The sequence below is a fragment of the Mobula birostris genome, chromosome 6, assembly GCF_030028105.1.
Source record: "Mobula birostris isolate sMobBir1 chromosome 6, sMobBir1.hap1, whole genome shotgun sequence".
NCBI classification, from domain to species: Eukaryota; Metazoa; Chordata; class Chondrichthyes; order Myliobatiformes; family Myliobatidae; genus Mobula; species Mobula birostris.
In genome coordinates, this window is record NC_092375.1 from 147,692,721 (window position 1) to 147,718,204 (window position 25,484).

Consider the following 25,484-nt stretch of genomic DNA (forward strand, 5'->3'; position numbering starts at 1 on the left):
GATGGCTGAACATTGGCGAGGTGAGTTCAGGGGATGAGCCAAGATGCTGTGTTGTAGAATTGATGCAGGTGGAGTTCCAATGCCCATACAACTGCCCTGGGTGCGAGTTTGGATTGCTCTGAGCATTGAGAGGCGAATTCGGGGCAGAGGAGATTAGATGCTATAAAACTGGCCCTGGTGCAAGGTTAGATTGCTCTGAGCGCTGAGTGATTTGAAGAGCATGAGATCGGCTTCGGGTTGAATGGTGAAATCTGGGCCCTGGAGTGTGTCGTTGGGCGGCGTAATCTAGGCCCCAAGCCATTCGCAGTAGCCGGGTCTTAGTGTGAGGTATGATCTAATGTTTAAATGATTTAAACACAGGCCAAGATCAGAGGCAAGAGTCGATTTCGCTTGCTCTCTGTGATGTTCACTCGTCTCTCCAGAGCGCCAAAGCCTTTCGCTGTTCCGTTGTTTGATCAATTTAAGTAGCAGTTCAGATAGACTGAAAAGGCAGGGTGTCAGGATCTGAGGCAATATCCGATTTGCTCGGTCTCCGTAATGGTCGTTCTTCTCTCCGTGGTGCTGAGTCTATGACTTCCGTGCTCCATGCCCTCGAATATGATGGCTGATGAGTAGGGCTTTGGGCGTACTCCAGGCTGCTCCGGGGTTCAGGTCTGACGACTCAGTTTAGTTCGGAATATTGTTCACTTCAATTGTTTGCAGGATTTGTGTTGTTTTTTCCTTTCTCTTGCACATCCGGTGTTGGTCTCTTATTTTTTTTCTTTAATTGGGTCCTGTTGGGTATCTTGCTTTTGGCTAACTGTAAGCAAACAAATCTCAAGGTTGTATAATTTATACATTCTCTGATAATACATGAACTTTAAACCTTGAATTTGAATCAGCCCGATTTCTTTACACACGAATAAACTAGAACCTTTGACAATCTGCAAACACATTGAGGCAAATGATCTTCGAGAGTGAGATTTATTGTAGCTTGGATTAAGATCGCTTAGTCTTATTAGACAAATAAAAATTATGTTTTTTGAAATAATATTGAAGTTCAAGAACTTGTATTTAAATGCAACAATATCATTTCAGGAATTTTATTATTTAATTGCCTTTTTACAGTGCTAATTTAAGATATGAAGTTGGACTAAAATATATCTTGAAAATAAATTTCTACCAGTTGGAGATTGTTCACTGCTATCTATCTGGTTTTGAAAGTCATAGGTGTGCTCTGAATTTGTTAGCTAACTATTGAATAATAATTATATCCTATGTATCACATAGGATAGAATAATGTAACTATTAAAGTAAGTGCTTGTCCATTCTTAATCCCCCTTGGATGCATTAAGTTGTATAAGCTTCCTTTCCATTTTTTGTTAAAATGAACTAAATTGTGCTTTTAATTTTCCTGTATAACATTTTTGAAACATTTGTCAATTAGTTTTCAAACTAAATTGAAGTGTGTTATTTTGCCAAAGTTTAGCGAGCATGAATCTTAGATTTAGCTATAATATATTAAATATATTTTGATAAAATTGTGTGGGTCATATATTGAAGATTTGCATAATCCTAGTCTATAGAATGAATTAAAGGGTGAGTTGACCTGGTTAAGGGAAAGTAAATAACACTGCATTTTTTTGTTTAATTGTAAACTCGTACTATTTACTAAATAAGAGAGCAATTACAACACTGACTTTTAGGTAAAAAAAAATCAATATAAAACAACTTGGTTATCATTATGAAGATAAAATAAATCATATTGATACTAACATTCTAATGCAATTGTGGTCATGGACATCTTTCAATACTTTTACCTTTGTCTATATATTTCAAAATATGAGTCTCAATTTATGTATTTGATTTTGTTCTTGAATCTTGAATTTTCTACTTTTGCAGTTGTAAAGAGATCACTGAACAGCAGATTTCTTCTCATGATTGAGAGGTTGAAGTTTCATTGACACTGAAACAGAAACTGGTATACATAAGGAATCATGGCAAGCAGAGGAGCTTCAAGACCAAATGGCCTAGGTCAGACAAAGATTTGCCAGTTCAAGCTGGTTCTACTGGGAGATATGGCAGTGGGGAAATCAAGTTTAGTTCTGCGTTTTGTCAAGGGCCAGTTTGACGAATTCCAAGAGACAACAATTGGTGGTAAGTTTTTTGAACAATGAATAAATGTGTCCATTAGTTATAACTATGCTTTCTGATTTATACCATAGCCCTTAAGATAATTTTCTTGTTCTATATATCATAATATGGCTAGTCAAGCATCAATTTATTGTCCAGAGGTTGTCTTAGTGAACTGGATCTGGGGTGAATACAAAGGTATTGACAGACAACTGCAATCAGCAACTTGATATTGTTGTTTTTCCACTGTAGAATTGCACTGTATACGTCTGGAGGGGGAGGATCTTTTTCTTTATATGAGTTTCATTTAGTAGATTTGGGATAGAAACCATGCATAAGGAAATAGAAGGCTGAAATATCTGTAGTTAATGATATTTCCACCACTTCCTCATCTATATGCCAAAATCTTCCATAGAGCAGTAACTTAGAATAATGGAACATGGTCCCATCTTTAAATCTCAGCAGCATCTTGCTTGTACTTCTAATCTAGTGTATTGTAACAGCAGGCAAGATATGATCTCCTCTAATTTGGGGATGTCATTATAGATGAAAGTTTTGCAGAACCCCTTCATTTGATCTACAAAGCTACTCACTATCTTTTCTTATGTATCAGAACCAGACAATTCCGATGTAAGGTCATCCAGCTGGAATATTAACTTTTTTTCCCCTGCACACATGCTGTTTGAACTGTTTTCTTCCAGCATTTTCTTTTTTTCATATTTCCAACTGCCCCTCACTGTTCCAGTATGTTCTTTTGTCTTGTTCTCTCTCATCGTTTAGTTAGATGTCTCTTAAAGTATTGTGTCACCCAAACAACCATTGTCTCAGCTCTATTCTCTTTGTTTTCCCAATGGCCTCCCCTATTTCCATCTCCCCCATTTATTCCAGCTTAAAACACTTTTCCAGTTCTGATGAAACATTGATCTGTTTCTCTTGTGTGATCACTAAATGTTTCCAGCACTTGGTTTTCATTTTAAATTTCTGTCTGAATCTTCAACTTCAGTGAATTTTGTGTTGGTTTGAGAATTAGTATGACTTCCTTATGACTTTGCACCTTTTTCCTTAGCTGGGAGAGAGTTATAAACATTCTTGTTTATTTAAATTCCTTTTCCATCTGGCCTTTGCCTTGTGACCTATTGTGCCTTTTCAGGTTTCATCATTCAGAACAACCAAATGTATAATTTTTGCTGCCTCAATGTCTTTTCAACTGTGATACCTTTATCTTTCCCCGTCACATTTCTTTCTTCCCCTCTGCCATACGATTCCTAAATGGACATTGAACCTATGAACACTAAGTCACTTTTTAAAAACATATATTATTTCTGTTTTTGCACAATTTTTAAGCTATTCTATATATTTTTTACTGTAACTGATTTACTTATTTATTTTTTTCTTTCTTTATTATTATTGTACTGCTGCTGCCAAGTTAACAAATTTCACGAAACATGCCAGTGATAATAAACCTGATTCTGGTTCTTTTGGATACAACACAAATATTGTCATTATTCCTCAGGGAATGAATGGGCATGTTGCTTGTTTAAAAGACATGAGAATATTAAAAGTTAGTTATTTATTTCAGAATCATGACCCCACTGGCTATCATTAAGCCATCATTGCTGAACAGCTACTTGAGTCATTTCCCGTTGGTTTGCAATTCCATATAGTATGAATTCTACAGAACTCTACCTTACCTCCTTCCCATGGTCCATAAATAGAAAGCTTCTTGCAGTCTAAAAACAAAAAAAAATGCTATTAATCTGAAACAGAACCAGAAAATACCAGAAATATTAAGCATACCCAGTTGTAAAGAGAAAGAATTAATGCATTAAGACAAGGGCACCATCAGAACTGATTTCTGTCTACTATGAGTTTGTTGTTTCAGCCTTTGTTTGCATCAAGGAGCTGGCCTGTTTCTTTCTCAGATACTTTTTTTCTTCCTCTTTCCGAATACATCTTTGACTTCTGACATAAGATAGAGGAGCAGAATTGAGTCTGCTCTGCCATTCCACCGTGGCTTATATATTATCCCTTTCAACCTCATTCTTCTGTAAAGTAGACACCCTCCTCTACTTTGATAGCTTTCAATTTCCTGGCCGTGGCCATGTTATTTCCAGTGTGGATGTCTAATTGTGCTACTCATTTATTCCATACCACACTGTACACCCCATTGACAGCTTGAGAATACTATGCTCTTTGATTGTGGTGAAGCCAATTTCTAACCGCCATCATTGCCCACTTTTCCATTAATTGTTCTTGTTTCCTTCATAAAAAGGAAATGGAAAACGTGCCCTAGCCACTACCGTCTGTTTATGTGTATGTTGAAAATTCTTGGCTCTGGTTCTTCTTAGTTCTCTCACTTTTTACTAGAATTTTAATTACAGAGCTACAATATTCTGCTGTTGCCTGAGGTAGAATGTTATATTAATTTTGTTTCTGATTTCCACTCTTGATTCCTCTTGACAAGTTACATCTTCAAACCTGTTATTCTCTTCCTCAGCTTTTCCATCTGCATTTCTTTGAGTAATCTATGAGTCAGCATCTATTCAAACTCAATGTATGTTGTTATTGGCTTCATAAGCTATTCCATCCTATGCTTTTTCTTAATCTGGCTTGCACAAGAACTTTTCTAATCTCCCAATTCTTCTCTCTTTTGCTTGTATTCTGAAAATTATATCTTCTATCATATTGTTTGTGATATGTCTTCCAAATTCCTTAATGGAGAATTCTCTTTCACTGTGGTTTACTGGCTCCTTGACAGTTTTCAGTACCACCTTAGTGTCTTGATGTGATTGCCTCTTGCCTTCACACCCATAAGAACAAAGGTCACCTCTCTTGCTTCTATATTCAATGGATCATCCATGCTGATTCTGCTACTTTCAGCAACATTTCAATACCCATCGTGGCTTTTAATGTCAGCATTCTGAGAAGACGTTTCTGTCCTCAACTCACTGGTGCGGTTTTTAATCACTCCATTTCTGTTCATAGTACCATCATATGTGAAATAGGAGATGTAACTCCCAGTTTGCATTCCGCCTGTTCCACCATTCAGGGCAACGATTCCAGGTAACACTTACTGGATGTACTTGTCAGTAAGATAAGGTAGGTTTTCCTAAAGGAAAGGAGTCTAGAGTAAGAGGCATTGGTTGAAGGTGAGAGGGGAGAGATCTGAGAGGCAGTTTTTTCCCTCAAAGGGTCCTATACATGACATAATTGTTATTTGCAATGAACTGCGGGAGGAGGCAGATAAAGTTACAATATGTAAAGGGTATTTAGATGGGAAAGGAGTAGGGGAATACAAGTCTAATGCTGGCAAAACAGATCAGTGCAGATAGATATTATGGGAAGCTTGGATGAGATGGACTGAAGGGCCTGTTTCTATACTACACAGCTCTATTACTTTGAGAATATTGTAAATGAGAATCTCCAAGATTTAAATTTCAAAAGTTAGTAGATTGTAAGAGGTAAAGGAAATTTGAATTAATAAGTAGTTAACAAGATTTCTTAACATTAATATACTGAGGCATCACTTGGATTAGATATCAGCTATTAGGTGGAAATTTCATTCTTGTCCTGAACAGACAACTCTACTTCACTAAGATATTGAGCCTTTAATAATCCTAATTAATAGGTATTTCAGTTAAGGTGTTGCTATATAAAAAAAACATTCCCTACAAAGCTGTGGAATTCTGTGGATTGAGCATGGAAAGGTGGTGCAGTTCTAAAACAAAATGAAGGGATAAATTAATAAAGACAGTAGTAAGTGTTGAAGAAAGCCTTAGATTAGTGTGGATGAAACAATTACAAGGAAATGAACTCAAGCAGGATTTGAGTGGTAGTGATACAAATACTGTCAAAATCCCAAGTCTACTCAGCTGGATATCAAAAAAAAAAGGTGGTGGAGAAAAGTACAGTGAAAATGCAGAGGAAAAACTTCATCCCTGGCTAACACGAGGGGGCATAGTTTTAAAGTGCTTGGAAATACGTACCGAGGGGATGTCAGGAGTAAGTTTTTAACACAGAGTGGTGGGTGCGTGGAATGCACTGCCGGCGGCTATGGTAGAAGCAGATACAATAGGGTCTTTTAAGAGCCTCTTAGACAGGTACATGGAGCTTAGAAAAACAGAAGGCTGTGCGTAGGGAAATTCTAGGCAGTTTCTAGAGTAGGTTACATGGTCGCCACAACATTGTAGGCTGAAGGGCTTGTAATGTGCTGTAAATTTCTATGTTCTATGCTTTATGAAGGAAATGAATAAGCACTATACTATAAAGATTATTGTTTCAGTACTAAGGCATAAGGCAATTTTGAACTTTTCTCTTCTTTTAGACCTCGGATAGATTGGTTGAAACTGACATAACAATTTAATGTCTATAACATTATATTAGGTGTATTTTACTTTAGTTACAAGTGCTGCCTGATCAATTGGATTGTCATGTAGAGTTTCCTGATGTTGCATGGACTCTAGGAGTTGGGCTGGCATCCACAGGCTGAAATGCAGGAAGACAAAATACCTTTTTTGAGAGGGATAAGTGAGCTGTAGGAATTGTTACTTTGACTGTATGAAGTTAATTGCACTTTACGTTTTTCTTATGTTGCAGCTGCCTTTCTTGCTCAGTCTGTCTGCTTGGATGACACAACTGTGAAATTTGAGATCTGGGATACTGCTGGTCAGGAGCGTTATCACAGTTTAGCACCAATGTATTACAGGGGAGCCCAAGCTGCCATAGTGGTTTTTGATATCACAAAACAGGTAACAGCAAATATTGACATTTCATTCCTAATGTTTTCTGGAATAGTCCAGCTGGTCTCAGATTTTAGAGTATCAGATGGTATTTGTTCCTCAAATGTACAGAATTTTTTGAAAATGTAAAGTACTTTATCAAAAAACTTTTGCTTCTATCATATTCCTTGAAGAGTTTGTCATGTTTTACCTTCCTTTGAAGAGCACTAACAAACTGGTAAGTAGCAAATTAGTTGATCCAACTAGACATGAATCAGTAGTGTAATTAGGTTGAGTTAGCAAATGACGGAAGAAACATTTTGTAAATGTATACTTTTTAGGATATGGAATTTTCTAACATGGCTGGCATTTATTGATTATTGCTAAATGCATTGAAAAGTTGCTGATGAGGCATTTTCTTGAACCTTCTGTGCGGTGCTCTTGGTTGGGGAGATTCCACATTTTAACCAAGTGATATGCAGTGGATACCAGTTAATTAGGCCATTGATTAATTGGGACAGCCATATATTTGGGACAAATTATATAAAAAAAAACAAAAACTAAATTGAGAAAATAGCCAGGATTCCCTTCAATTATTTAGGACACTATGCTGCTTAATCGGGGCTGGAGACTATTACCGAACAGTTTCCAACTAGCATCAGTCGCGTGCACATTGTGTACAGACACTTCACCATGCTTAGTTTGACCAGTTTTTAAATAGCATCAGTTGGATGTGTTTGTCTTCAAAAAGTGGATATTTTTGTCACTGACAGTTGGCGAGAAATAAGCAATAAGACAATTTAGCACTGTTTTGCTTGTAGCAGTTCCAAGCATTCAAGCTTGGAGATGCCAAAAACAGCTGGGAGTGAAAATGAATCAATTTCACTACTTCAACAAGTTAGGAATTATGAAGAATTTGAAGATATTGACAATGTTACGATGAAACTGACGATGCAGAGGATGTAATCGTCTAAAGCATTGTATGAAAGTAATCCATTCTCCGCACTAGGTGTCTGCATTCATTTACAGTCAATCAAAAGAGCACAACAGATGAATTCCTCTGTGATAGCTATTAGGAAATAATACAGTTTTATAGTACTGATCTAATTTGTTCTGTATTTCATTTAAGTATATAAATTGTTACTCAGTTAAATGGTAGTTTGCCTTTTTTTATACCTTTTTAAATGCTTCCATGAAATTTTGGCTAATTCGGGCAGCCGCTTAATTGGGTCAAAATGTATTGGTCCAATCAACACTCACAACACGCTGGAGGAACTCAGCAGGTCGGGCAGCATCCGTGGAAGAGATCGGTCGGCGTTTTGGGCCGGAGCCCTTCGTCATGTTCCGGCCCGAAACATCGACCGATCTTTTCCACGGATGCTGCGGACCTGCTGAGTTGCTCCAGCGTGTTGTGAGTGTTGCTTTGACCCCAGCATCTGCAGATTATTTTGTGTTTATTATTGGTCCAATGTGTGTGTTCCAGTTAACTGGAATCTACCATATTCCCAAACTCTACTATGGACAGTCCCAAGCCCAACTGCAAAAGGAGGAGGGTTAGGCATAGGGCTAGCAACTCCACCCCATAAAAACCCAGAGCTACAGAAATGCCAACGCAAGTTTCAAAGATCTCATCCCTGGGAGACAAAGAATATTTGCTGAGAAGACATGTGGTGAAAGCAAAAGCCACAGGGTTGATCAACCCTCGGCCCAGGACTGAAGACTTTGGTGTGCTGCTATTGGTGGCCAACGCCCAATAGGGGTGATGGGCTGAAGAAGAATATATATTTCAAAGTCAGTATGAAATGAGATAGAATATATCCTGCAGGAGTTCCTGTGTACTTAGTGGCTTCATTTTCCTTAATACTAATAGTAGAGATTGTGGGCTTGCGAAATGCTATTTGTTCAGAAGCAACAGTAGTTCATTTTGTATATTGTATATGCTATAGTGTGGTGCACTGCTGGCAAAGGGAAAGAAAATTAGGGATAGTGCAGGCTGCTTTGTTCTGGATTATAATGAGTTCATAAATATTGATGGTGCAGCATTCATCCAGGGGGGTAGAGAGGATTCCATCATGTTCCATCTTGTGCCTTGAAGCCAAGTCAATTATCACAAGACACTTAGCCTCTGGCTTGCCTTGTAATGACAGTACTTTTGCAGACAGTCTGGTTGGATTTCTAGTCTTTGTTGACTCCCTAGGATATTGATACTAGAGGATTTGCTGATGGCAATGAAATTAGATATGAAGGATAGCTAGTTAAACAGACTTTTGTTGGAAATGGTCATTTCCTGACACTTCTGTTGCTTAAACTCTGAGCAATACTTCATTTTAAAGTTTATGAGTGGAACTGAATGCATTATAGTGATTACCGAATATCTCTTTCCCTACCCGCCCATCACCATCCAAACACTTCTGACATTATGATGGAAGATAATTTCCCCGGATGATTTGAGTCTGCAATGCTACCACAAGGAACTCCTGCAAGATGATTGACTTTCAGCCAGCCTCCTTTCAGCAAGTTATAACTCCAGTCATTGGAGTACTTTAGACCATAAGACATTGGAGCAAAATTAGCCATTCAGCTCATTGAGTCTGCTGTGCCATTCCTTTGTGGCTGAACCCAGATCCCACTCAACCCCATATATCTGCTTTCTCACCATAACCTTTGACGCCCTATCAATTTTTGCTTTAAATATACGCACGGACTTGGCCTCCACAGCTGTTTGAGGCAGAGCATTCCACAAATTCGCAATTCTCTGGCTAAAAATATTCTTCCTTACCTCTGTTCTAAAGGGTTGCCCCTCAATTTTGAGGCTGTGCCCTCTAGTTGCAGACACCCCCACCATTGGAAACATCCTTTCCACAGCCACCTTATCTCATCCTTTCAACATGAGGTAGGTTTCAATGAGATATCCATGCATTCTTCTAAATTCCAGTAAGTACAGGCCCAAAGCTGCCAAATGCTCCTCATATGTTAACCCCTTCATTCCCAAAATAATCCTTGTGCACCTCCTCTGGGCTCCTTCAATGACAACCCATCCTTTCTGAGATAAGGGGACCAAAACTGTTGACAATACAGTATTCCAAGTGCGACCTGACCAGTGTGTTATCTCCTTGTTTTTATGTTCTATTCCCTTGAAATGAATGCCGACATTGCATTTGCCTTCTTTACCACAGACTCAATGTGTAAATTAACCTCCTGGGAGTCTTGCACAAGGACTCCTAAGTCCTTTTGCACCTCTGATGTTTGAATTTTCTTCCCATTTAGAAAATAGTCTGCACTTTTGTTCCTTTTACCAAAATGCATTATCATACATTTTTAAACACTGTATTCCATCTGCCACTTTTTGCCCATTCTTCCAATTTGTATAAGTCCTGTTGCAATCGCATTGTTTCATCAGCACTATCTACCCCTCCACCTATCTTCATATCATCTGTAATCTTTGCCACGCACAGAGCCATCAATTCAATTATTTAAATCATTGACAAACAATGTGAAAAGTAACCGTCCCAATACCGACCCATGAGGAACACCACTAGTCACTGCAGCCAACCAGAAAAGGCCCCCTTTATTCCCACTCGCTGCATCCTGCCTGTTAGCCATTTTGCTATCCATGGCAATGTCTTTCCTGTAATGCCATGGGATTTTAACTTGTTAAGCAGCCTCAGGTGTGGCACATTATCAAATGCCTTCTGAAAATCCAAGTAAATGACATCCACTATTTCTCCTTTGTCCACTCTGCTTGTTACTTCCTCGAAGAACGCTTAACAGATTTGTCAGACAAGATTTCCAGAAACCATGCTGACTTTGACTTATTTTATCATTAGTCTCCAGATACCCCGAAATGACATCCTTAACAATCAATTCCAACATCTTCCCAACCACTGAGGTTAGACTATATTTTCTTTCTTTTTCCTTCATCCCTTCTTAAAGAGTGGAGTGACATTTGCAATTTTCCAGTCCTCCAGAACCATGCCAGAATTAAGTGTTTCTTGAAAGATCATAACCAATGCATCTGCTATCTCTTCACCTTGTTGCGTATTGTATTTAATTTTTCCAGGGTTCCTTGATCCCACACGTGGTCAAATGTTGCCCTGAGGGTAGTGACTTATCCTTAGCATTCATTCTATATCCACTCCATCTAAGGCTGGGATGGAGTTTGGAGCAGTTCTTGCAAAATACAAACTGCAAACTGAATACAAGAGAACAAATTATCAGTGATTAAGTTTTTCTTGACAACTTTGTTGATGTCACTTTCTATCATGTTCTGAATTTTGATACAAGCAAATTGGATTTGTCCTGCTTCTGTGAATGTGACTTACCTGAGCAACTTGCTACATTGATGGATGTATGCCAGTGTTTTAATTATATTGGACATCTGAAGATTTGTTCCAGTGATGGAGATTTTGGCAAGATGAGATCATTTATGTAATGATGCTTATTTGAAAATGCTTGCAAGTGCTTCAGCCAAGGCTTCAGCACTCGCTTGTCTTGGCTACCGTTGTTGAGGATTGGTTAATTCTGGAGGCCCACTTCCTCCTCCAGTTGGTTGTTCAATTATGTACAACCATTCACATCCAGACATGGCAGTACTGTTGTATGATCACTTTGATCCTGTCTATTGTTTTCCCTGTTTAGCATGGAAATTGTTTTGTACAGCTTCATTCATTTGGCACCTCATTTATAGGTATACTTAAGGTGTCTCTTGGCATGCCCTTAAAAGTATTCCCCATTGAACTAGGATTAATCCCCTTACTTTATAATGATGACAGCATGAGGAATATGCAGGTCCATGAGGTTACAGATTATGGTGTCATACATTGTTGCTGCTGTTGATAGTTCACGGTGCCTCATTAGTATCCAGTTTTCTGTAAATTCTGTCCCATTTTAGCACATTTGAAAGTTCCTTAGTATGAACAATGGATTCCCTTGAACATAGTTTGCTCCAGCTGATCCTGTAATAGATAGGTACATCTACAACATTAAGGTTGACGAGGCTGAAGCCAATTAGGTTCATCTCACATGTTAGCTCATAGTCATCTGCTACATATCTTTTCTGGTAACTATATCCTTCATGGGTCTGTCATCTTGGTCAGTGGTAGTGCTGCCAGGTTCTTCATGGTACTGAGCTTTGAACTCTGCACCCCGAGTACATTCTGCACCCTTGCTGTTTTCAGAGCTGCTTCCATTTGTTGGTGACATGGAAGGGCACCCTTTGATGGCTAAGGGGGTATGGTCAATGATAATTGTGCAGAAATTTTCTTGTCTATATTTGGCCAGCTGCCAGGAGACTCCTTTTCCTGTTTATCATTGTACTATTATGACTGGTGAGTCTACCCTGCTGATGAGTGCGATAGGGTTGTGATAGTGGAGTCTGAGTCACTTCACTTCGATTCTGCATGCTCCCAATTTAGACACAGGATCCCTGGATGTTATTGAGGAAGGCTAGACTGACGTACCTGGATTTATCATGGAGGTATGATACAAGCGAGTAGTGTTGGAGCACAATTGAGAGTTAACCAGATTGCTGTAGGCTTGGGCTAGCATTTCGGTCAAAACAACAAATGTTGGGTGATCTTCTCAGAGAATATTAAAGTTCAAAGTAAATTTATTATCAATGTACATGTATGTCACCTCAAACAACCCTGAGATTCATTTTTTCATGGGCATACTCAATAAATCTATAGGATAATGACTAACAGAACCAATAAAAGACTACCCAACTTGGGCATTCAAACGAAGTGCAGAAGACAACAAACTGTGCAAATACAAAAATAAATAAAGTACGTAAATGTAAATAAATAAGACAATAAATATCGAGAGCATGAGATGAAGAGTCCTTGAAAATGAGTCCATTGGTTGTGGGAACGTTTTAATGATGGGCCAAGTGACGTTGAGTAAAGTTCTCCCCTTTGGTTGAGGGTTAGTAACTGTTCCTGAACCTGGTGGTGTGAGTCCTGAGGCTCCTCTACTTTCTTCCTGATGGCAACAAAGAGAAGAGAGCATGACCTGGGTGGGGGGTGGGGTAGTCCTTGATGGATGGTGCTTTCCTGCAATAGCGTTTCATGTAGGTGTGTTCAGTGGTGGGGAGGGCTTTACCTGTGACGGAATGGGCTGTATCCACTACTTTTTGTAGGATTTTCCGTTCAAGGGCATTGGTGTTTCCATACCAGGCTGTGATGCAATCAGTCAATATACTCAGCACTAGTGAACCAAATCAATTTCTACAACAATTCATAAAAGTTTCTGGTGAACGCAGCAGGCCAGGCAGCATCTCTAGGAAGAGGTGCAGTCGACGTTTCAGGCCGAGACCCTTCGTCAGGACTAACTGAAGGAAGAGTGAGTAAGGGATTTGAAAGTTGGAGGGGGAGGGGGAGATCCAAAATGATAGGAGAAGACAGGAGGGGGAGGGATGGAGTCAAGAGATGGACAGGTGATTGGCAAAAGGGATACGAGAGAATCATGGGATAGGAGGTCCGGGAAGAAAGACAAGGGGCGGGGGGGTTGGACCCAGAGGATGGGCAGGGGGTATATTCAGAGGGACAGAGGGAGAAAAAGGAGAGTGACAGAAAGAAAGTGTTCCCTCCGCCCCCCCCGCATTCCGCAGGGATCGCTCCCTACGCAACTCCCTTGTCCATTCGTCCCCCCCATCCCTCCCCACTGATTTCCCTCCTGGCACTTATCCGTGTAAGCGGAACAAGTGCTACACATGCCCTTTCACTTCCTCCCTTACCACCATTCAGGGCCCCAAACAGTCCTTCCAGGTGAGGCAACACTTCACCTGTGAGTCGGCTGGGGTGATATACTGTGTCCGGTGCTCCTGATGTGGCCTTTTATATATTGGCGAGACCCGACGCAGACTGGGAGACCACTTTGCTGAACATCTACGCTCTGTCCGCCAGAGAAAGCAGGATCTCCCAGTGGCCACACATTTTAATTCCACATCCCATTCCCATTCTGACATGTCTATCCACGGCCTCCTCTACTGTAAAGATGAAGCCACACTCAGGTTGGAGGAACAACACCTTATATTCCGTCTGGGTAGCCTCCAACCTGATGGCATGAACATCCACTTCTCTAACTTCCGCTAATGCCCCACCTCCCCCTTGTACCCCATCTGTTACTTATTTTTATACACACTTTCTTTCTCTCACTCTCCTTTTTCTCCCTCTGTCCCTCTGAATATACCCCTTGCCCATCCTCTGGGTCCCCCCCCCCCGCCGTCTTTCTTCCCGGACCTCCTGTCCCATGATCCTCTGGTATCCCTTTTGCCTATCACCTGCCCAGCTCTTGGCTCCATCCCTCCCCCTCCTGTCTTCTCCTATCATTTTGGATCTCCCCCTCCCCTCCAACTTTCAAATCCCTTACTCACTCTTCCTTCAGTTAGTCCTGACGAAGGGTCTCGGCCTGAAACGTCGACTGTACCTCTTCCTAGAGATGCTGCCTGGCCTGCTGCATTCACCAGCAACTTTGATGTGTGTTGCTTGAATTTCCAGCATCTGCAGAATTCCTGTTGTCTACAACAATTCAGTAGTTTTAAAGTCATCATGACTAAGTCTTGTAGTTTAGTACCAAATAATTAATAAAATGTAAGTTGCTGTTGATCTCATGTCTGAATTAGTGACCAGGCCAATTTCTAGTCTGGTAACTTGATTGCTGCATCATTATTGTGCCAGTAACTGCAGAGACTTGCCTGCACTTTGCCTTTGTCAAATATTATATGTATGAAGTTTCTAGTGTGACTCATGGATCAAAGGAAAACTTTATTTTTGAGTTTTCTTGAATTGAAAACTTAAGCTTTTTTTTTCATGAGTTCTGGGAAGCCAGTTGTAAGAGTCCGGCTAATGCCGTAGATCTTAAGGCAAGCCACTAGGTGGTGTGTTTAGTTAAAAGTCATGAAATTTGAATGAAAATTACTTGTGGCTGACTGCTGTTTGTACTGAATGGCTCATGCACTGGGACAAACAATAACTTCTTGTCAGAGGGGTTTTAGTGCTCCCATAATATCATGTATCTTCAGGAAGGAATAGGAAGATTAGGATCGAAGTAATTTTGCGATGAATCTGGGGATTCAAACTTTAGAGGAGACTGTGTTTAGGTGCTTATTAATATATTGCTCAGTTGTATATGTTGAGTGCATATTGATTTGTAAGGAACCAAGCTCCCTTTTTCTGTATTTTCCATATTGCTTTCAAAATAAGTTAAATTCCATAAGCAAATTCACTGCAACTGTTTCTGTACAAGAATAATGAATAAATACATACAATAATTCTCTTTGGTTTTATTTAGGAAACATTTGATAGAGCAAAAGCATGGGTAAAGGAGCTACAGAGACAAGCCAGCCCAAATATTGTGATAGCCTTGGCTGGCAATAAAGCTGATCTGGCAGATAAACGGATGGTGGAGTATGAGGTAATGATCCATAGCAATTTGCTCTTGTGTAGTCTCTTTGCACAGAATATCGTGGATTTTTTTTTAAAGGGCGGGTGGATAGATGTTATAATAGTAGAGAATGCTAAAAAAATACTAAGTAGTATGAACTGCAGAAAAGCAGTATCTGGAAGTATGGAAATGCAGTGCCTGGAAGTTATGGCATTTGGTAAAGTAGGAAGATGCACATTAATGGAGAATTAGAGGAATAAAGTATATGGTATGGGGTTTGTTGGCAGAAGTCACTAAGGTGCATCAAGTTCTAAAATTATATGAAGATGAGAGTTTTGAGATCCAGTACATTGGGAGTCAATAGATTTGTATTTTATGTGGGCGACTTGAGCTACACAGATTTCAGTGGAACGTTGCTGGTATGGAAGGCATCAGAGATCAGCTGTGCTTTTAGTAATCATTATGATTTTCATGTTTTAATTAAAGCTGGTGATTTTGCATGTTGTAGTTTTCTTTAAGTATGCATGCCTTTGGTTCCACAGCTATTGTTTTGTGAAGGTAGCACAACTGTTGCCTTATAGCTACAGTGACCTCAGTTCAATCCAGATCTCTGGTGTTTTCTGTATTAGTATTTCTTTATTGCCATTCCATCTTTTACGAGGATATAATTGTTTACTTGCATCAAACTATGTTTAAGAATAGGCTGGAGTAAACAAAATAGACACAGGAGTAGTAACATATTTCCTTGAGCTGAGTCTGTCAGTTAACTAATTAATTAGTTTCAACTCAGCCCACTGCTGTTCACACTGCTGACGCATGTCTGTACTGCTAGATCCAGCTCTAACCACATCATTAAGTTTACTGATAACACAATGGTGGTTGGCCTCATTAGCAACAGCTTGTGGATAGGTGTAACCACAATGAGTCTCAACGTGATCAAGGCTAAAGGGATGATTGTGGACTTCAAAAAGGTGCAGGCTGACCACTCCTTACTGCACATCAACAGCTCCTCTGTGAAGAGAGTCAGGAACACCAATCTTCTTGGAGTGCATTTCACAGATGATGTCACCTGATCCCTCAACACCACCTCTTTAGTCAAGAAGGCACAGCAATGTCTCCACTTCCTGAGGAAATTGAGGCAATGAGGCTCCCCATTTCCATTCTAACTACATTCTATCAGAACATCATCGAGAGTGTCCTGACCAGCTGTACCACCATTTCATATGTGAGTTGCAAGACATCTGACTGCAAGACCCTGCGACAAGTTGTGAGGACTGCTGTAAGAATCACTGGTGTCTCTCTTCCCACCCCGCCCCCATCTAGGATATACACCAGAGGCACTGCGTTCACAGAGCCCTCAGCATTATCAAGGACCCTTCCCATCCCTCCCACAATCTCTGACCTATCACCATGCAGAAGGTACCACAATATGAAGATTGTTAGGCTGCATAACAGCTTCTTCTCCAGGTCTAAATACCCTGCTTCAACCAGTACACATTATTTATGATAGCTCCAGTAGCAGTAATGCTGTTGTATATTTAACTATATGTTGTATGTGCACTTTATGTCACCTTGTATATCTACAGAATAATTTACTTATCTGTTAATGTTATCGTCTTAATATTCCTTTATGTGCTGTATGTGTTATATGTACTGTGTTTTACCCCTTCGTCCCCGAGGAACGTTGTTTTGTTTAACTGTATACGTGTGTACAATTGAATGGCAATAAACTCGAACTTCATTTTCATCTTTTTCCACTCAGTCTCTTGTACATTTATCTCAGCCTGATTTAACAGGTAGAATATAATAATAATACTCTTTATCTTGTGCTTTCCAGATGACAGAAATGTATCTTCTAGGGCTTTACTTCGGACATCATCCAGCAGGATATAAATTAAGTTTTCTTCGTTGTGCTGATGAAAAATTTTTGACAGTTCTCTTAAAACAAATCTGATTCAGTGGGAGCTGTTCATAGCACCAAACTGTAAATGTCGATGCTGTGCATCTTTGATGCTTTCTATCATCATGGCATAGAGCCTCAGTTGTTACAGAAATATGGCCTGAACTATAGAAATCTGATGCGTATATCCTCCAGCTAGGAAAGAAAGTTAATCACTCTTAGATTGCTAACTCCAATTTCTATGTGTACAAAATGTAAAAGACTTGGTCGGATAGATTTGTCAAGGACACATGTTTGGCGTGGGCTATATATGTAAACTTTAATTTTGTTTCTCTCAGGAAGCACAGACATATGCAGAAGACTGTGGTCTGCTCTTCATGGAGACATCAGCAAAGACAGCCATGAATGTTAACGATATATTTCTAGCAATAGGTAAGATGTTGTTGATTATTTGGTTTTAATTGATGAATAGATGTGGATTAAGAACATGTGAAATTTAAATATGGTTAGACCTTAATTTGTTAGAATGATGCAACTGCTCAAATACAAGAGTAAAGATCTTCTCTGTAATCTAACATGTACTTGGTTTATAAGAATCAGAATCAGGTTTACTATCACCCGCATGTGACGTGAAATTTGTTAACTTAGCAGCAGCAGTTCAATGCAGTACATAATCTAGCAGAGAAAATAATAATAATAAACAAGTAAATCAATTACAGTATACGTATATTGAATAGATTAAAAGAAACTTGCAAAAGCAGAAATACAGTATATTTTTAAAAAAGTGAAGTAATGTCCAAAGCTTCAATGTCCATTTAGGAATCGGATGGCAGAGGGGAAGAAGCTGTTCCTGAATCGCTGAGTGTGTGCCTTCAGGCTTCTGTATCTCCTACCTGATGGTAACAGTGAGAAAAGGGCATGCCCTGGGTGCTGGAGGTCCTTTATAATGGACGCTGCCTTTCTGAGACACTGCTCCCTGAAGATGTCCTGGGTACTTTGTAGGCTAGTGCCCAAGATGGAGCTGACTAGATTTACAACCTTCTGCAGCTCCTTTCGGTCCGGTGCAGTAGCCCCTCCATACCAGACAGTGATGCAGCCTGTCAGAATGCTCCCCATGGTACAACTATAGAAGTTTTTGAGTGTATTTGTTGACATGCCAAATTTTTTAAGATTCCTAATAAAGTATAGCCACTGTCTTGCCTTCTTTATAACCACATCGATATGTTGAGAGCAGGTTAGATCCTCTGAGATCTTGAAACCCAGGAATCAGAATCAGCTTTATTATCACCAGCATATGATGTGAAATTTGTTAACTTAGCAGCAGCAGTTCAATGCAATACATAATCCAGCAGAGAGAGAGAAAAAAATAATTAATAAAATAAAACATAATAAATAAACAAGTAAATCAATTACGTATACTGAATAGATTTTTTTTAAAATGTGCAAAAAACAGAAATACTGTATACTAAAAAAAGTGAGGTAGTGTCCAAAGCTTCAATGTCCATTTAGGAATCGGATAGCAGAGGGGAAGAAGCTGTTCCTGAATCGCTGAGTGTGTGCCTTCAGCCTTCTGTATCTCCTACCTGATGGTAACAGTGAGAAAAGGGCATGCCCTGGGTGCTGGAGGTCCTTAATAATGGACACTGCCTTTATGAGACACCGCTCCCTAAAGATCTTCTGGGTACTTTGTAGGCTAGTACCCGAGATGGAGCTGACTAGATTTACAACCTTCTGTAGCTTCTTTCGGTCCTGTGCAGTAGCCCCTCCATACCAGACAGTGATGCAGCCTGTCAGAATGCTCTCCACAGTACATCTATAGAAACTTTTGAGTGTATTGGTTGACATGCCAAATCTCTTCAAACTCCTAATAAAGTATAACCGCTGTCTTGCCTTCTTTATGACTACATCGATATGTTTGGGACCAGGTTAGATCCTCAGAGAGCTTGACACCCAGGAACTTGAAGCTGCTTACTCTCTCCACTTCTTACCCTTCCTGAAGTCCACAATCAGCTCTTTGTCTTAATGACAGTGAGTGCCAGGTTGTTGCTGTGGAACCACTCCACAAGTTGGCATATCTCGCTCCTGTATGCCCTCTGGTCACCACCTGAGATTCTACCAACAATGGTTGTATCGTCAGCAAATTTATAGATGGCATTTGAGCTATGCCTAGCCACACAGTCACGTGTATATAGAGAGTAGAGCAGTGGGCTAAGCACACATCCCTGAGGTGCGGCAGTGTTGATTGTCAGTGAGGAGGATATGTTATCACCAATCCGCACAGATTGTGGTCTTCCAGTTAGGAAGTCAAGGATCCCATTGCAGAGGGAGGTACAGAGGCCCAGGTTCTGCAACTTCTCAGTCAGGATTGTGAGAATGATAGTATTAAATGCTGAGCTATTGTTGATGAACAGCATCCTGGCGTAGGTATTTGTGTTGTCCAGGTGGTCTAAAGAAATGTGGAGAGCCATTGAGATTCCATCTGCCATTGACCTATTGTGGCAATAGGCAAATTGCAATGGGTTCAGGTCCTTGCTGAGGCAGGAGTTCAGTCTAGTCATAACCAACCTCTCAAAGCATTTCATCACTGTCGAGGTGAGTGCTACCGGGCGATAGTCATTAAAGCAGCCCACATTATTCTTTTAGGCACTGGTATAATATTTGCCTTTTTGAAGCAAGTGGGAACTTCTGCCCGTAGCAGTGAGAGGTTGAAAATGTCCTTGGATACTTCCGCTATTTGGTTTGCACAGGTTTTCAGAGCCTTACCAAGTACTCCATCGGGACCTTCCGCTTTGCAAGGGTTCACTCTCTTTAAAGACAGCCTAACATCGGGCTTTGAGATGGAGATCACAGGATCATCAGGTGCAGCAGGAATCTTCACAGCTGTAGTTGTATTCTCCCTTTCAAAGCATGCATAGAAGGCGTTGAGTTCATCTGGTAGTGAAGCATCGCTGCCATTCATGCTATTGTGTTTTGCTTTGTAGGAAGTAATGTCTTGCAGACCCTGCCAGAAGTGCCGTGCATCCGATGTCACCTCTAACCTTGTTCGAAGTTGTCTCTTCGCCCTTGAAATAGCACTCTGCAAATCATACCTGGTTTTCTGGTACAGGCCTGGGTTGCCAGACTTGAATGCCACAGATCTAGCCTTCAGCAGGCAATGTACCTCCTGGTTCATCCACGACTTTTGGTTTGGGAATGTACAGTAAGTCCTTGTGGGCACACACTCATCCAGGCTGGTTTTAATGAAGTCAGTAACAACTGCAGAATACTCATCCAGGTTTGAAGATGAATCCCTGAATACAGACCAGTTCACCAATTCAAAGTAGTCCTGTTGGCGCTCCTGTGCTTCCTTTATCCATACCTTTTTGGTCCTCACTGCTGGTGCTGCAGTCTTCAGTCTCTGCCCATACTCAGGGAGTAGAGGTACAGCTAGGAGATTGGATTTCTGGAAGTGAGGACATGGAATAGCACAGTAGGCTTTCTTGATGGTGGTGTGGCAATGGTCCAGTGTGTTATTTCCTTTGGTATTGCAAGTAATCTGTTGATGGTAGTTGCTTAGTGATGTTTTTCAGACTGGCCTGGTTAAAAACTCCCAAAACAATGGTGAAGGCGTTAGGGTGTGCTGTTTTGTGCATGTTGATCCCATTGCTTAGATCATCTAAAGCCTGCTTGACATTGGCCTGAGGTGGAATGTAAACTGCTACCAAAATGACCCAGAGAACTCCCGTGGTGGGTAAAAAGGATGGCACTTTACTGCTAGATGTTCCAGATCTGGTGAGTCTGTGCAAGGAACTTGAGCATGCAAGATCTCGTGGAAAATGGACAATCTTCACACAGCACTGGACATTGCTGGAGCTGTGAGCCTGCAGTGCTACCAGCTGCATCTCTGTGTTACCAGTCTTATTAGTTAGTATTAAGATTGCTTGCAGCATCTTTTCAGATGCTACATGGATTTGAAAGAATTTGGCTCTACATATTTTAACCAATGTAGATTTGTTTTGGTTGTCAAGAGATAATGTATTAAGTGTGTGAATACGTTTTATATTTAAACATTTAAATTACTTCTATAATTTTGACCAAAATATTACCATGCTTGAGTGAATAGCAACATATAATTGTAAAATATACTGTATATCCAAAGATCAAATCAGGTTCCTAATCTCTAATAAGTGGTCATATTGTGAACAAAAAGGTGAACAATATGAACATCAAAATATTGGATTTGATTCTGTATGCCACTCTAATACAGAGCAGGTTACAATTCATGTGGAGCTGTTCCTCTAAGCCAAGATTGGCTATTTAGCGAAGTTACTGATATATTCTATTCTTTTCCCCACAGCTAAGAAAATGCCAAAAAATGATCCACAAAATCCAGCAACTGCTGCAAGAAATCGAGGGGTAAATCTTCAAGAAACAAATCAGCAGAGCCAACGGGGTTGCTGTGGCAATTAGCAATAGTATTTGGGCCTCAAACAACATGAACAATTCAAACTATGGATATTGGAGATTTGGCTTCGTTTTTATATTATTGGCACACATTGCTGTGCTAATTCCTTTTATTCTCCACCTTGGACATCTGCATGAGTCATTTTTCTCACAGCTGACTACAGGTCTCTTCTCTATCCTGTAGAAAGTAAATGATGTAAATAGTATGAGAAATCATTATGTAAAGGTTAGTTACTCACCCTTTTTGCCACTAGTTTCAATGAAGGTTTCCTTTGTAAATTTAATATTGCGGAGGGAGAGTATTCCCTTTGTGTTTCCTGATCTCCCCAGTCCCAAAGTCTTCCTTGTCAACTAATTTTAATACAGTTTATGTACAATAAGAATACAGATTCCTAAAGTTTTCTGTAATATTCTGCATAAAATCTGCTTATTTAGCTGCATACTTTCACATATAATTTTAGCTTGTGGGGGAAGGGCAATGGTGCAGGTGTTGCAGTTTGGGATTAAATAATCTTGTACAAGTTAGGGGAATCTTTGAAGGTTGTGCTAATCCTGATTACCTGGGCTCAGTATTATAGAAGTTTGACAATTTTATTTTTTTGCTTTTTTTTGGTTTGAAAACTTGGCAATGGTTAATCTATTCTAATGTACAGGAGAAATTGTTAATATAGTGAACAAAAATATTGTTTAGATCAGGATTATTGATATCATGAACTAGTCTAAGGAAGCTATTGGGCTAATTGTTACAGATATGTTAAATATTTTTGTGCTGCTTAGAGTAATCTTTTTGCTTTGCACATATTATGTATTCTGAAGCCATGAATATTCCTCTCCCTGTAACTGCAAGGAGTGGGATTTTCTGCTTTGTATGGTCTGTTTACAACACAATATATTTTGAGTAGATTTTATTTGTGAAATGTATTCATCCATTTGGTTGAATTGAAAATATTGCTTAAATCCAAGTTTCCAAATGTGTATTAATTGCAGGACATCCTTGCATTTAGGATAGTGTTGTGGTAGATTATTAGTGATTTGCAACACCGTTAAAATTGATCAGTTAAAATGATGAGTCCTTTCCTTTGTAAACCCTTTAGACTGTCATATGTATAAACACAAAACTGTCCTGTGTATTTTCTCTAAGTTGTCTTAAGACCAAAGCCTCTTTGATTCTTAGACATATAAATCTGCCTCTTTCTTTCTCAGCACAGGAAGGTGCATCAGGTGTGTGATTTCAGAAGTACAAAAATCCAGAAAGGTAGTAATACTGATGCTCTTTTATTGATCAATTAGATTGGCAGAGAAAGCAGGAACCAACTTAAAGGGATTTGTAACGAAGCACTCTTTTCTGCTTAAATTTCAATAGGGAAAAAAATCCATTAATGGATCTAGAAGTGCTGCAATGAGATAGACCATTTAAAACCATGCACTTCAAGTCATATAACTGAAATAAAGCAAAATCGATGAAAAATCCTTGGTGACTCGTAGAACTTTGAAACGTTACCACTAAAACAGTGAAGGTTGCCACTTTCATTTCTGCGCTTCAGTGCTTTGAGTTGTTGAAATTAGTGTATGACTTCAATACCTACAAAGGAACAGGAGTAGGCTTGTTTAGCTGTTCAAATCTGTTCATTATACCCTGTCCCAAATTTCTTGATACAGTTAGTTAAAAATTTATTGCTCTCTGATTTTAAAAAAATAGTAATTCTGCAGAGGAGTTCCAAACTTCTATCAGCTATGCATATAGTTTCTTAATTTGACAACTGAAAAGTCTGAAAAAACTATATATATATAATTGAACTACTGAAAACATTTTAAAAATCCAAGAAATATAATCCTAGTATCAGTAATCTCATAATTTGACTCATGGAGTTAGGGATCATTTGGTTAGAAAACATTTGTTTGAAGTCCTTAATAATGTCTGTAGATGTGTCCTGTGGATACTTTTCACCTTTTCCTAGAAATTTAGCCTATTTTGTCTGGTTTGACCAACTTTAAATCAAAACTAGATTACTGAAGATCTGAATGTTTTGAAGATGTTCAGTTATTTTTAATGAGTTTACTACAAAGCATGTTAGTAAGTTATTCCTTATTGTATCCTTACTAAATATCTAAGTATTGTGCTATTTTCCAGTCAAAAATATCAGTTTCTGAATCAGGAACATTTTAGAAGATTGCCAGATCATTCTCAGTTCTGAGTAAAAACTATGTTGTCCTGGAGATCTGAGAATCTTTGGTGTCTTTTTTAATCTTCCTAATATTATTTTGTTTATTTGTGTGACTTCCCTATTTTTGACTTGGTCTTTCATTTAGCTGTCCTCTTCCATAAAAATGTACAATAATATTCAACATGACTATCATTTTCTTATATTCAATTGTATCATAATTATTTGGGAAATGTCCTCTATGTTCATCAATGCCCTTTTCCCTCATGGAGTAAAATGTTGATTCTTTGATAGCTGTTGCAAGTTTCTTCTCACCCTTCCATTTTGGAGCTCTATCTGTTTTGCTACCTTTTTTTTTGAACCTCTCCCAAACACCAGTATTTTTTCCTCTTTATGAACATATATTTTGCTTTAGTTTTATTTTGTGTAATTCCTGTATTGTTGAAAGATTTTTCCAAACATTGCTTTAACCTCTCAACATTTCTTTTTGAATTTACATTGTTATTTATTTGCAAATTGTCTCAGTTTATCATTGCATTTTAGTTACATTACCTACACTTTGAATCTTTGTATCTATTGCATATCTCTATTGGACACTAAATTGAGCTTGATTGCACTATGATTGCCATTAAACAAACATTTGCAGACGGTTAGATTGTTAACTAATGAGACCCATATGACTAAATCTAACAGTGGCTTACTCCCCTGTAAGTAATAAAATGTGTCACTTAAGAAATTCAGTACCTTTTTATACTGGAGTTAGTTTGCTTACTTATGTGAAAATTCAAATTACCTGTTACAAATCAGTTTTTTATACTCTTTTAATTTCTGCATTTTACTACTTCATGGTTGTTATCACAGGAATGGGAGGGAGGGAAGAAGGCTGATGTGCCATTCCAGTTGGAGTCTAAAGTTCTTTTCTGTCGCTTAATTCTATCTGTAAAGCCATTAATGCCTGCTATATCTTTTATCTTTTTTCATCACTGAAGTAATTTCATTCTTAATTAATAAGGTTACTCTGCCTCATCGACAATTATCCTACTTTTTGTACAGATCTTAAAACCCATTTTGAGGCAGGGATGATTAGTTCACAGCAATTTAGAGCACTTCAGCTATTAATGAAGTTTCATTACAAGTTATATAAGATCCCATGTTGGTCATTGTGGATTTGGAAAGAGATGGCATGGTTGCGTTAAATAACCCTTGGTATGAAGCTCAGTGCTTGCCTTCTGCATTGAACAGCACTGCATTAATATTTAATTTCATTGCAATTGCCCAGTGTCTCTTGAGGACATCAGAAGAAGGCCATTCAAACCATCAAGGCTGTTCACCAATCAATTTGATAGTTACTGATCTATACTTGAACTCCATCTGTCTCTGGTATAAATCCTTTAATACCACCAAACTTTAATTGCCCGTGAATCTGGAAAGGGAATTCCAAAGCTCTACTTACTGTTCTTTATGTAGAAAATGTGCTAATTGATTCTTCACCTGAAATGTTTGATATGATTTTATGGTTATGGTTCCTCTTTCTGAATTCCACTAATAACAGAAACATTTTCCATTTTAAACATTATAAATTCAGTAATGAATTGCTTATACTGAAGAGCAATTATAATGATCCTAATGTAGGAAAATTAGGATAAGTTCTTGTATTGGTTTGTAAATATATTACAAGTGGAATTTCTGAGTCATAAATAGTGAGCTTTCAGTTTCTGGTTTGTATTGAATTGGTTGTGGTGGAGATGATGCCCCAGGATAGGATAG

The 25,484-nt window shown here is 39.0% G+C and overlaps 1 protein-coding gene across 5 annotated transcripts in view; it reads left to right on the forward strand.

Moving 5' to 3' along the window:
* rab5b (RAB5B, member RAS oncogene family) overlaps window positions 1-23,023 on the forward strand; it is a 54,836-nt gene extending 31,813 nt beyond the window's left edge. For all 5 annotated transcript variants that reach the window (XM_072261579.1, XM_072261581.1, XM_072261580.1 and 2 more), the window contains 5 exons: window positions 1,882-2,136; window positions 6,709-6,860; window positions 15,120-15,242; window positions 17,451-17,544; window positions 21,449-23,023. In XM_072261579.1, coding sequence (XP_072117680.1) covers window positions 1,977-2,136; window positions 6,709-6,860; window positions 15,120-15,242; window positions 17,451-17,544; window positions 21,449-21,561 — 642 coding nt within the window. In that variant the 5' untranslated portion in view covers window positions 1,882-1,976 and the 3' untranslated portion in view covers window positions 21,562-23,023. The remainder of the gene's footprint in view (window positions 1-1,881; window positions 2,137-6,708; window positions 6,861-15,119; window positions 15,243-17,450; window positions 17,545-21,448) is intronic.
* Window positions 23,024-25,484: the final 2,461 nt, after the last annotated feature.